Source organism: Mesoplodon mirus (assembly GCF_964341445.2).
Source record: "Mesoplodon mirus genome assembly, chromosome: 16".
Lineage (NCBI taxonomy): Eukaryota > Metazoa > Chordata > Mammalia > Artiodactyla > Ziphiidae > Mesoplodon > Mesoplodon mirus.
Window position 1 is genome coordinate 24827236 of NC_138992.1, and position 14497 is coordinate 24841732.

Sequence of the window (14497 nt, forward strand, 5' to 3'; positions counted from 1 at the left end):
GTTTTCTTCAAAGCTACCACACTCTGTCAGATTCTGACCAACTTGATGAGTTATTTAAGTGTCACATTATAATAGGATTTAATTTCCTGCTCTTTAAAAAAGCACACACACCCCTCACCCTCACCCTTGCCCCCGCCCGTTCGGTGCTGAGCTTTGTCAATTAATAACAAAATGCAGTTATTGTCTTTTCAAAGTGACATTCTTAGTGAACATTGTCACTAATAAGTTGTCAACATGTAATTGCACATCATTAAAGTTGAATTAGCTGTGACATGTGTCAGGGAGACATGCTGTATAAAATGGTTGCTTTATCTGTAAGTCCCTTTTAAAATAGTTCATATATATGTATAAATATAGATACATATACATTTATCTATTTACAGTTTTATGTTGTCTTAAATGCATATATATATATATATATATATATATATATGTTTTTTTTTCTTTTCTTTTCTTGCCACACAGCTTGTGGGATCTTAGTTCTGCAATCAGGGATTGAACCCCAGACCCCACCAAGTCCTAACCATTGGACCACCAGGGAATTCCCTTAAATGCATAATATTTTTAACTTTAATATTTATGGTATCTTGAAGGTATTATGGAAATATGCCTCTTGTTCCTTGTTCTGTTTCTCTAGTAAATAATTTAAACCATTGTATTCAAATTCTTATATTCAGTGCTTCCTACTGATGTTTTTCTCTGAAAAATTATCCATCAGGCATTATATATGAGAGCAACCAGGCTTAATAGATATTGAGCTTTTTAAAAGCACAGCAAACAATAATTAGAAATAAGTGTACCTACAAAATAGATTTGACATATTTTAGAATTTACCTTAATATTATTTTATACTGTTTAACTTAAAAATGAGGAGACTGGATAATACAATTATATAATTTATGAACAGTATCACAGTGATGATTTAGTGAAAAAATATAAAACAACTGCATGTACCCATGCAGTATGTATATAATATTAAATTGTAAATATCCCTTAAAATACGTTTTACATATTTAGACTTTGCTACTTTAAATATTCTTCCATTTATATTATACTAATTTAAACATTTATAATGCAAATTTATAGGGCTCATGTGATCTATAATCTATGAGAAATTTAAGTAAGCACATTGTCCTTACACTTCTGCTACTTGCTGGGATGGGGCCAAATATGCATCCTGGGAGATACAAGGTAAAATAAGATAGTGACCCTGAACTAAAGAACTCACATTCTCTTGAGAGACATGAGACAAATAATCCAATATACAATATGTTGTGGAGAGGGACTTCCCTGGTGGTCCAGTGGGTAAGACTCTGTACTCCCAATGCAGGGGACCCAGGTTCGATCCCTGGTCGGGGTACTAGATCCCACATTCATGCTGCAACTAAGAGTCTGCATGCTGAAACAAAGATCCCGTGACCAGGTGCAGCCAAAATAAAAATAAATAAATAAATAAATAAATAAATAAATAAATATTTTTAAAATATATGTTGTGAAGCAAAAATTTAAAGCCAGATCAGGGGATCCATTTCAATACTGTCTCTATGATCTGAGGCAAGCTACTTAACTTTTTCTGAATCTCACATTACTCTTTAGAGTAAATGACTATACTTTGCTCATCAGGCTATTCTAAATGTTAAGTGAGGTGACAATATATCTAAAGCTCCTATCACAGTGCCTAGAACATGGTGTTTGCAAAAGAATTAGCTCTTTTCCCTTTTCCTAGATGGCAGAGAGTAAATGATATATGGAAAATTATAGAGAAATTTTAAGACTTTCATAACTAGATTGAAACATTTCACTTTAATGCTCACTGTGAGATGATCTCTTCATTCCAAACAATGAATCACAAGAAAAGTTTTCAAAGGGACATAGTCAACCTGCTCTGTATCAACCTGCTCTGTATTCACATTAATTGGAATTCTGTCCAGCTTATACTGGATATTTTTGCTTAGATAAGGCAATTGATTTCAAGAAATAAGCAGAAACAATTCTATTTTGAAATTTTGTAATTGTAGAGTGTAGTTCACATTTTAAAACAACCACATCCATTACACATCAGAGAGAAACTGGTATGGTCAGAGGAGAACCTCTCTTTTTTTTTTTTTTTTTTTTTTTTAATAAAGGCTTTTCTAGAAATGAGCATAACCATTTTAAAAATCATTTAGTCTCATCCCCAATACACAAGGGTCTGTCTCATACTGCTAGTTTGTGTGTTTTTCTCTTTTTTTTTTTGCTGTTCTCAAGCATTTGGACATAATGAGTGTCCTGATCCTGGAATACCAATCAATGCAAGGCGGTTTGGAGACAACTTTCAATTAGGAAGTTCGATTTCAGTTATTTGTGAAGAAGGATTTATTAAAACCCAGGGAACAGAAACAATTACGTGTATTCTTATGGATGGAAAAGTGATGTGGAGTGGACCAATTCCAAGATGTGGAGGTAAGCACAATGGTCAGTGAAAAATATAATTCCATCATAACTATGCACTAGAAACCATAACAGGAAATCCATTGTTCTACCAGGACTCTTGTAATCTTAAAATATCATTTAACATTATACTTTAGACATATAGTATGTAGTTAAATTACACTTTTAATATTTATTTTTTTATTTTTTTATTTTAATTTTTAGAAATCTTTTAGAAGCTCCCTTTAAAAGGAGCTCTTATTAAAAGATACACATTAAGAAATAGTAGATATTGGTTGCATGTGTAGAGTACCTTTAATATATTTCATAGTTACAGCTGAGTACACTTTATAGTTTTCAGTCATATTTTTCTTGGTCTTTTAACTATTCATGGTATAAATTAAATTTATTTTTTAAAAAGCATTAACTATTATTAATCATAATAAATAAATTTATGCTAAAGCACCCATTATTTAAAATGTATAATTTTTGTAGGCATAGTTTACTAAACTTTTTTTTTTTCAATTTTGATTTGCCCAATAAAATGCAGTCAAGAAAGTTCAGGACAAAATATATGTGTGTTTTATGTATCTGTATATACGTACACTATGTTTGTAAGTACCTATATATCTTTGAACATATAAAGTCGCATAAAGTCACAAATTATATTGGTAAGAAGGAAGGCTGATCATCTTAAAGATAAAACATATCAAATATATAGCGTTTCAATATAGAATCTATAAGATCGTTGGGGGGGGTTATTTAGAATTGTCACAGTAGGAAGTAACATTCTGAATTCTATTTTTCTCCTACTCTAAGGTTACACATCCATTTTATTAAAAAATATATAAAAGGACTTTTACTAAGACAGATGAACTAGAGCCATTAATCACCCTTTAGTAGATCACCATGTAGTGATTAGGTGACAATTTTAAGTGGTTTCTTCTTTTTCTTGCTTTCCCAATTATTCTTGTTAGCTGTGCCCAAACTGACATTGGAACCTTTGTTTTCTCAATTTCTAGCTGGTAAATTGAGAATATTTAATATATAACAGACTTAATTGAATAATACAGCTATTACTTATAAATGTTGAGTTTCATTGAATTGAACATTTTCATAATGTCTCATGATGAAGTAATCCAGACCATGCAATTAAGTTTTCCTCTTAGCCCCTTCAATTAGCATCTCCCTCCTCTTCTAATCACCTTCTCATTTGTAACATCAGGGGGCTGAACTAGATGACTTCACTGTTCTTTTCCAAACCTCAAATATTATGGGCTTAGTAGGGGTTACCCTGACAATGGCTATGACTATGTTATTATGTTTAAAAAACATAATGGAGTTGCACAATACAGGACTAAAATAAAAAGAGAAACATGAAAGTAGTGTTCAATTTTTTCCATCATACTTTGCCCTGGAGATCATTCGTTCTTTTAACCATAGTTCCCGACCTAGACTTGGGGAATCAGTCAGGAAAGCCTACATTAGTATTTGAAGGAAAAGTAGGAGATAAAAGTTTGTTTCAGGCAGAAGGCATATCACTGGTTCAATGTGACTGGAGTGAAGGATAGAGGGACAGGGTTTGATGAATACAGAGACCTCTGAAGAATGAAATGCTTTGTAAAGGGTGCTAAGCAGATTAAAAATTATCCTGTGGCAACAGGAAGCTACCTTAGTTTGGAAGTGACATGACCTGAGCCTCTCCCTCCCCTGCACTGGGAGTTGTGTACAGTTTCAGTAGACAGGCAGAGACTACCTCCAGATAATTGAATCTCGTTGGATTCTCGCTTGCCTAACTTGGGTGTTGGTTTAGGAGCTGCTTGGTGCCTAGCTGCATGATGTTGACATCAACGAATCATTTGATGAATTGTTGCTTTATTTGAGAGAGCAATTTCAGTGAGATTTTTCACCATGAAAAATGAATGGTGTTTAACTTTTAAAAATAAGTGAAACAAAATATTCAGAACTAAGTTGGCACAGGCCAATAGGCCCTTCAGACATCCTAAAGAGAACTTTATAAAGTTCCCAAAGGAGAAGGATATTTTTTTCTGCACATGTGAGTGGAATTACATGCAGTTGGCTGGCTCACCTGCCAATTCCTGGATCCAACATGAGGTAGGAACATCACCAAGGATAAGGCTGGAGCCAGGGAAGGCAGAATGGTAGTGGGCTGGAAGTGATCATACAGTGGCACTTGCCAGATTACCTGCCACCCCAGGCTGTGTTTTGAGCCACGTTCCACCCAATAAAGCAGACTAATTTCAGCTCCTGTATAACTAACTCTGATGGGTTTCATTTCTAAGACTCTGATTAAGGTTTGTAAAGATTTCCTTTAGTTTTGCCTGAATTCTACTTTGGTACTAATGAGAAGAGCCTGAGACTAGCTGAGGAAAGCTTATGTTTTTCTCTTCCTAAGTTTTTTTTTTTCCTTCTTTTTTTTTTTTTTTTTAAATCACACCACTTCCTCCCCCATTCCCCAAGCTGCCACATAGCCACTCCAACTTACACAAATAATTATGTCTGGAAGCTCTCTCTGCCTATAGTCTTTGTTCTTTAGACCTTCCATATTTTGACAGAAAAGTTTTGCTTATTATTTATTATAGTTTTTCTTTTGGGACTCTCTCACAGCTTCCAATATATGCTTAATATTTTAGCTAAAACTTTTTTTTATTATCATCGTATTAAACACTTTATATAGTGAAATATGTAGATGTTTATATATTCTCATTAATACAAATAACTTTCTACTTTTATTTTCTTCACACAAAAAACTCCAAAGTCAAATGTATTGTTAAAAATTGCTAATGTGCATGGATTGCTGTGTGTTAAAATTAGAAAACAGAAAGAAATTATTTTAATCAGAATTTATAGAGCAAAGGAAGTCACTATAAAATGTTTTGATAAGAAAACCCGGGGCTTCAACTCACTTAAAGATTGCCTTCTCCCCACAACTCCTCTCTGTCACAGTAGTGTAGAAGTTTAGGCATATTGGCAAATTAGTGATCCACCCACATCCACCAGTCTTCAACCCCTAAAACTGTGGAAAATCTTTGAGAAAAGTGAAAAGAAACTTTCTGTCTGCCATAGGTCTTGAATAAGAATTCTTCAAACCAAAAGGGAGAAATGAAATCACATATGTTGCAGTTCTGTGATCCTCTAGCTGAACTTAGATTTATTTCGGGTAGCTTAAATACAATTGTTAACAGAATTGGGTTATGCATTTTATTCATTGACCTGAAGTTCAACACTGATACATTAGCTAAGGATAGATTTAGGCCATCTTTGTAAAAATTTGAACTTTTTTCTTTAGAATGAGGTGATCGAATTTCCTCGTGAGGAAGAAAGATTTGACGCTTTATAAAGTCTTGTGATCTTTCAGTCTTGCTAATTGAAAACAAAATACATTAATTTTTATAATTAGCATTGAAACCATTTACTTTGAATTCCACAAACTGTCTGCCTAACTCAATTTAGTAACAATAAATGACTCTTTCACCCACACCTAGACAGTAGCCTGAATATAACTGGCTCTATCTAGGGCCAGTCTCTGCATGGTGACTTCAAAGACACATCCTAAAACCATGAAGAATAGTGTGAATGGTTATCATAGATCTCCTTTAATGGGCTGACACAGGGATTTTCGTGATTTTCTACCTAGAAATCTTCCTAAAAATCTTCTTCCTCTTTCTCCACCAAAGCTTCGCACTCACAGCAACTGCATAAACACTCTCCTGTTCTGCTGTAGTCCCCTCACATTCATTCATTCTTCACACAGCCCAAGCGCCCTATTGGGCACCTTGTGAGCATCCTCCATAAATTCAGCCCTCAGGAAGTGCAATTTTCTTATAAGAATCTTTCCTCTTGGAATTCCTTCTTTCTTCACTTGTTTTATGTGATCAGAATTATGTGATCAGAATTCCTTTCAGGGACCTCTGAGGGCATTGCCAGGCTCACCCACGTGTATCCTTCAAAGTTGCTTCTATCAGCCTTTGTTCTAGGAAATTTGGAATAGGGAGGGAAGGGGCAACCTTAAGTACATTTGGATTTATTTCTCTCTTCTCCTGTGTGTGTGTGTGTGTGTGTGTGTGTGTATCTCCTGAAACACAGGTAAGATTGTGCTTTTACTCATTTTTCTCAAAGGACTAGTGGGCTACTAGATTTTCTTTACTGCACCAAGCAATGCAAACTGGAGTCAGCCCTTACCCACAAATCCTGGAATCTTTTTCCTCACACAGTAAAATCCCATAGGATTTCTAGTCACTGGAATATTCCTTGTGACTAATACTGCTACATAGAAGGCAACATTTAAGATATAATATTTGACCCACTCAGAGAGGTTTCCTTAATGGCTTTAGGAAACCCACTGGTCTCTACCCACCTATTTTCTTCCTGTCCAAGGGCTAGCTCCAAAGGATTGAGACATACCTGCCTTATTGTCCATACCTCAAGTGATCTGAGCATCATTATTTGGCCTTCTGTCTTCATTGTCTCTTTTTACCATTTATAGTTTAAAGTCTATTTTGTCTGAGGCCTTCTTTCTTAAGTACAGTCATCATTAACTTATTTTTCTCAGCTTTGATTCACTTTATCAGATGCACGAGACCCTTTGTAGTGGGGAACGAGTCTATGGTTAGATGGTAAATTGGCTTTAAGTCTTCTCTGTCATGAACTTTTTACAAGTGCTCCTGGTCCTCCTATCTTTTGTTTGTACCTTTTCCTAACTGTCTTGTTTTTAAATATAGCTATGAGTTTACTGCATATCCAGAACATATTGTTCCAGCGCTTGCACTCAGCTCAAATTCATCTGGATACTTATGTCCTCTAGTTTGGTGAAGCTAACTGCCATAAGATGGAGGTTTTGATGGATCTGAGTCCACTAATAGATCCAAATGCCCAATGTCATAACCTCAAATGCTTACAAGAGCAAGACGGTAACAGAAATAAATTACATGGGCTGAATAAAACAGGCTATCTCACAAGCAGTGAGCAATGTCATCTAGAGTTTGCTGTTTTAAAAAGCAGGACAATTGGACATACATTATTTTCTGTCTCTGTTGCATATAAGGAAACTGTTCCTGGATATGAGGATTTATTATTCATTGGTGAATGTCATTATAAAAAAAATGCTACCTAATTATACTCATGTAGACTGAAGGATGAGGAGGATTTGTTTGCAGACCAAAAATGAGAGTTGGGTTAAAATGTATTCATTATTTCTTTATAAAATCTGAAATACATGCCATTTACATTTTAAAATCAAATGTTCCTTAATAAAGTTATAAAATTATTTAACTGTTCATGAAAAATGTTGGACGAATCTAAAAATTGTATATTTTATTAAATTTCATTTTAATAAATATACTACTCAGGATCATTTTAGTCTCTGTTCCTGGCTTCTCTTCATTTCTGTGATCTCTGTTTGTATGTGTTCCAGAGCTAGGTCTTGAATATTTTCTCCTATTATTTCCACTCACTCTATTCATACTTTTCATCCAGTCTCCAGCTTTAAATAACACCTATGTGTTGATGGCTCTCAAATTTACATTCTTCTACTTCTCTGTCCTGAAGTCCAGACTCATCTATTCAATTTCCTCCTCAATATCTACACTTAGATGTTTAATAGGCATCTCAAACTTAGCCTATCCAAAGCTGATCAGATCCCCCCAGTTACTCCAAACCTGATACTGTCACAGACTTTCTCCATCATCATTAATAGCACTCCATTCTTCCAATAATTCAGGCGAAAACTCTTGGGAGTAATTCCTGACTCCTTTCTTTCTATCATAACCATACACAATCCATCAGAAAAATCTGTTAGCTCTACCTTTAATACCTATATTCAAAACCCATCTACTTCTCACTTCCTTAACTGCTGGCATCCTGGTCCCAGCAACCATCATCTCTGGCCTAGATTACTGCAACAGTCTTGTAACTGGTCTCATTGCTTCTGCCCTTGATCCTATTCAGTTCTGTAGATACGGTTTGTTATTCAGTTTACCCGTGCCCACCACTTAGTTTCTTCATAGTTATTTCTCTTATGGGACTCAGAAGGCCCTGATACGTATATACTATCTGCTTCTCTCCTCCTTTTTACCTGGCTCTTTGTCTCCCATGCCCTCTTCACTGTAGCTAGCAATGCCCTCTTTGATCTAAAGCAATCCCCTCAACAAAAATGGAAATAGAATATTGGCCTTCTGGATTACATGGTCATGTTCTTGAATATAATTAGGATGTAATACATTCATTGAACTGCTTTATGGATAAAGAGGATTATATTTAATAAAATACATTGGAAGACTCGGGTGAATGCTATTGGCTCAAAGTGGTTGATTTAATTAAGATGCTGAGTTAAGACTAACTGAAAGAAAGTTGTACCTTCCTTGTGAAGATTCATAATAATTTCTAATACTGTTATCATTGTAGCCTCCCTGAAAAGAAAAACAGTGAAAGCAAAATGCATGACTAACAAGGTATACAGGCAAAATTTCCTGTTACTTTGGGAATGACAACTTATACCATACCAGCTAAGGAGAAAAATGTTGCAGTATCCCTGTCCATAAAAAATTGAGGTTCAGATACCTCCTTTGTGGCTTATTAAGTGGGTTCTAACTGACTCATTTCTCTCAATCATAACCTCAGCTATCCCACTGCCAGTTTATATAAGCAGCAAAAGAAAAGTGAGGGAAATCGAGATCTATATCTATCTACCTACCTACCTACCTACCTGCCTAAACTGTTGGAGTCAAAAGTTGTTCAGCTTTTCCTTTATCACCCCGTAGGAGGGAGGATGCTAGTCTCCTTCTCTTCAAAACAAGTTAAGGGGAAGGACTCTAAAAGAATCCCTCATAAGGGAATGCAGTTGCCTGTGAAAAAGAGGAACTAGAATCGGCAGGTGGATATCTGATTATTCAGTGTACTTGCTGATCTGTCTTCTATGCTGAATGAACAAGAGAAAGAAAAGTGGTGAAAACTGGCAGATTAAAGAGAGGGAAAGCTGGCTGGTTGAAATCATTTGGCAAGTCAATGTTGTGAGCTTCCTCTGCATCAAATGAATACCAAAGAAGGTACCCTGGCTTGGCCACTAGGTAAAAGAAACTCAACAACCAGAGACCATAGGATGTACTGTCAGGGGTGAAAGCAGGGAGGTAACTGGAAAAGGTTGATCTTCTCTTCCATCAGGAAATTTCCCGATTGAAATGAGAAGCCACCCTTCTAATTCTTGGCCTTTACAAAGAACTCATTTATTATCCTTATGGAAAGAACAAAACATTTTCCATATCTGACAAATAGAAAATCTCAGGGACCAGTTAGAGTTAGTGTGGAAACAGCAACAGTCAGGAGAGGACTATGACAGCACACTTTTCCTCATTTTAGCCCTAACACCCCACAGGAAAAAGGACCTAGAGGGAAGAGGAAGGGGACATGCTGAGAAAGGATACAGCACCTTCTCTGCTCCAACTGCTGAAGCGAATTGAGGAATGAATCATCAAGTGCTGGTCCTCCATCAGCACCCTCCTCCCCATCCTCCAAGGTGCTCAAAGATGCACCTTGGGTGGGTAGGCGTAGGAAATAAGACAGAATTTTAAATTGGATTGGGCCAAGTTTTTTGATACTGTAAGTGATGAGAATTTTCAAGTATGTGCCCCAAACTTCTTTAAGGAGAGGGAAATTTGTCAATGCATGTGAAGGCAGTAATTAAGAAGGAAGGAAGGAAGGGAGGGAGGGAGGGAGGGAGGAAAGAAAGAGAAAGGAAAAAAGAAAAGAAAAAAAAGAAAGAAAGAAGAAAGAAAGAAAAAAGAAAGGAGAGAAAGAAAGAAACCAATTTCTGTTTTCATTCCACCGATTTCAGAATATTCCATAAAATGCCTACTCAAGCAAGAACTTCTTTGCCCTCAGTAGAGAACTCCCTGCATAACTATGGCTTAAGTTCCTTTTTACTGTAATGGGATATCTTAGAGAATTCCTTGAGTGAATAAGATGGGACTAGGGTCCCTGGAGGACTGTTTGACAGCAAGGCTGGACTTGCATGCCAATGAGCTTCCCCTTTGAGGATAAAGAATTTTTTCTTGAATCTCAGCCTCAAAGGGAAGGAAATCCTTCTCATTCACAGATGGTGCACTCTCTGGAGGGAGTTTGTTTGAGAGAGCAATTAGAGTAACAGTCTGATGCATAGATCAGAATATATTGTGGTTCTCATAGAGAGAATGTGTGTTCACACACATATACCTATTCATATCTAATAATAGACTCCTCTTTTAGTTACATATTAAGGTAATATTAAATTCCTAGAGGACTACCGTAGGGAAAACTAATTTAATAGCACTCTGCAGGGTTTTGCTCCTAATTTCTGTGGAGCTGGGTAGGGGAAGGGTAGAAGGGGTTATAGAAATGGAAAGAGGTTCAGAGCTGTGATTGCTTGTCTGCATTCCTGGCACTTTAATTCCTATGTTTCTGACTTTCTCTTTTTATCCAAGATAGAGATGCAACTTGTTTCCCATAATTTTCTTTGAAACATCATCCAGTGTGTTGGGGTTAGACAGAGCAGGTGATTACTTACCACACCTATAACCAACCATAAAGCAAGTTTAAAAATTAAAAAAAAAAAGGAAAGAAATGGAACCTTCATTGTTTATAATCCCCAAGATCAAAACCTAGTTCTTCTTCCAGTCCTCAATTCCCTTCTGAGCACCTAAGTGCCACTTCTCAGATGAAAGAGCACCAAAATTCTGAAGCATTTTTATTCAAAAGAATTTTAGCTGAATACAGTCTGAAACACTTCTGACTCTTCATACAGATCTTAAAGCATACTGGGTATTTTGAATTTGTCCATTCTGAAGCAGGAGGGAAAGGGGCAGGGCACAACCTTTGAAAGAATGACATAGCCTGAGGACATGACATAAACTGATTAGGACCAAATGGGTACAACATGGCGGACAACTCAACTTCCACTAGACCTTGAGCCTCAGTATACACTCACTGTAACACATCAGCAAGCTAAATGACACACCCACAGGCACCATGACAGTTCCAAGGCCAACCATAAGGATCAAAAAGTGGGCAGTGGCCCAATTCCCGGAAATCCCCACCCCTTCCTGAAATAGCTGGAATACTCCTCCCACTCATTAGCTTATGAAATTACCCACCCCTATAAAAACTGACAACCCCATACCCTGATGCCTTTCTCACCTTCTGAGATGGTCCACACTCTGTGGACTGTGTTTCTCCCAAGGGCTTTCTCACCTTCTGAGATGGCCCACACTCTATCTGTGTAGTGTGTTTCTCTCTAAATAAATCCACTTCTTACCTATCACTTTGTCTCTCACTGAATTCTTTCTATGATGAGACATCAAGAACCTGAGCTTCATTAAGTCCTGAAACCAGGTGTGTGATCTCAGTTGGAAGACTGTGGGTTTTGGCTGGGTTCAAGTCCCAGCTACGTGGGTGCAAGTCCCAATCAGGCTTTTGGCTGGGTTTGAGTCCCGGCATGTGGGTTCAAGTCCCAATCTGAGGTGCATGGTTTCAATTCTACTCAAAGTAACACAGAAATGAGTCATCACTCCAATCAAAATTATTTATAACAGACTTTCTTCAGGCCTTAGAAAAATGAAACAGGATAAATGAACTATTTCTACTTTACCATTTATATTTTGTTTTCATTATTTAAAATGGAGAGAAGTTAGTGGCAACAATCTGTATTTCACTAACAGATGGAAATTAACTCTTCATCCCAGGAACCTGAGTGATTATCCAGGAGCATCTTGGAGCTACAGACTAGCCATATCCTCTTAGATTTTGTCAGCTTGGTCTGTGGGCCAAGAGCTATAAAATGACCTGAGGGATTGGAGTGGAGTGAGGGTTTTGTTAACAATGCCCTCTGGGTCCTACCTTATAATTACTAGAAGTTTTTTCTGAGAATCTACCTTTTAACAAGTTTTTAATCTAAACTCACCTCTAGGTATCCACAAATGTTTGAAAGTAACCACGGCATGAAACCAAAAGTTCCTCTCCTCATTTTCTACCAACTATAAGCTTCAGAAACAAAAAACTACTTGACGTTCCCTCATACATTAGTATTGTTGTCAAACCTAAGTTTGTGTGCCCGATGCACAGCGAGGCCAAACAAACTGAAAAGTCAGAGTTTGGAGCAGAGAAAGGTTTATTGTAAGGCCAAGCAAGGAGAATGGGCAGCTCAGGCTCGAAAGACCCCCAACTACCTGATGTTTTTCAGGGAAGAGTTTTTAAAGGAAAAATTTGGAGTGAGAGCTGCAGGGTGTGTGACTTTCTTCTGATTGGTTGGTGGTGAGGTAACAGGATGGTATTCCAGGAATCTTGTGCTCAGCCTGGTTACCATCCTCCACCTGGGAGGGGGCCTTAGTTCCTGTAGAAGAACTCAAAGATGTATTGTTATGTATACCACTTGGGGAGGGACCAGGACCATGCTTTATTACTGCACTGTTGTTTCTTGACTGCTTTTCCCTTGTGTCTCCATCTCCTCACTTCCCAGACTAATAACTCTTTGAATCTGCCCTTTGGAACTCAGGGAAAGTCTAGGAAGCTGAAGCTATTTTCCTACAAACAAGGAATTGGATATATGGAGAAGATTTTATACCCAGGAGGACACAACAGCATACTGCTTGGTTTCAGTATTTGTCACTTTATTCTTTCTCTGCTCTTTCTGTCCCTCTACCCCTATCTTCTATTCATTTTTTTTTTAATCAAACTCACCTCTGACAAAATCTCCTTCAAGAACTCTTTCTTAATGCCCTTGGGACGTCACCTGTCTCTCCCCTACATTTCCACCTATCTGGCTCAAGCATTTATTTATTCTTCATGTTAACTGTATCTGTCTTCCTTGTAGAAACTGTGTGTCTCCTGAGGACAGATATAATGTCATATAGATTTTTTTAAATTTCATCACCTGGCATAGTATCTTATATACATCAAAAGCTAAATAATTTTTTGAATTAATAAATACATGAATAATAAATAAATTAATGTTAGGGAAGCACTTAAAATTGTGTGGTTAAAATCTCAAATTTACATTAAAAACTTTGGGTTGAATATTCTATCCCTCTAACTATCCATTTGTCTTCATTAAACCTATTTTAAGGAGAATAGATATGCTTAAATAAATATGTCTTGGAAAATTAATCCAATACATCTATCATGGAAGTAGATTCTAACTTGGAATTTGAAGATTCGAATTTGAATCTCACCTCTGCTACTACCCAGATCTGTGTTTCTCATCAAGTCATATGTTTGATGATTTTTTCCCTTACCTGTAAAACTGGCATAAGAAAGAAACAAGCATTTTTATGCTACAAGCTTATTAAAGTAATTAAGTAATGTATATAAAGCATACTCTAAACTGGAAAGTATTATGACTGTCTTAGTTGGTATAGCAGAAATGGCCAGCTGTTTAACTTTAAGCTCTTACCCCATTCATTATACAGAGTTGTAGGTAGGAAATAGCTACCCAGCTGAGGGACTTCATTTCACAGCCTCCTTTGAAGTTAGATATGGCCAAGTGAGTAAGTGGAAGTAATGTAAATAACGTCCAAGCTGTGGTCCATAAAAAGCATACATAGAGTGGTCCTCTATGCTCTGTTTCCTTTCCTGCCAGCTAAAATGGAAATGACTCCCATGAGAATCTAGAAAATCACCTGCTGAAAATGGCTGAGGCTTTGTCATCCTGGGTCTTAAGAGACTAGAAGGAGGATGGCTGTTTTGCTGATAGGCACGCTTCATTGTACTGTTACATGAGTGTATCAAAGAAAAATTTCACTGGAGTTAAACAGGCAAGGAAGATTTTATTCAAGACTATTGCAGTAAGGAGGAGCGATTGAATTCAAATGCACTGAGGGAAGGTTTGTAAGGGCTGAGATGAGCTAGTGGTAAAGTAATGGAGGAAGTTGGGTGACGGGTTGAGAGTCTTGAAGAAGCCTGTTTAAAGTTTAGTCAAGATGAAGGCCATTTTGGTCAAGTGAAAAAAAACTACTGTGTTAAGCTACTAAAATTTAGGTATTTATTTATATTACCAGCTACAGTCATCTGAATTCACACACAGTTAGGAGAGAGGAAGACCCAA

General features: G+C 36.8%; 1 protein-coding gene across 3 annotated transcripts in view; it reads left to right on the plus strand.

Moving 5' to 3' along the window:
• CSMD3 (CUB and Sushi multiple domains 3) overlaps positions 1-14497 on the plus strand; it is a gene marked incomplete at both ends in the record, with an annotated part of 1109686 nt that overhangs the window by 664392 nt on the left and 430797 nt on the right. For all 3 annotated transcript variants that reach the window (XM_082600704.1, XM_082600705.1, XM_082600706.1), the window contains one exon: positions 2248-2442. In XM_082600704.1, the coding sequence (XP_082456830.1) occupies positions 2248-2442 (195 nt within the window). The remainder of the gene's footprint in view (positions 1-2247; positions 2443-14497) is intronic.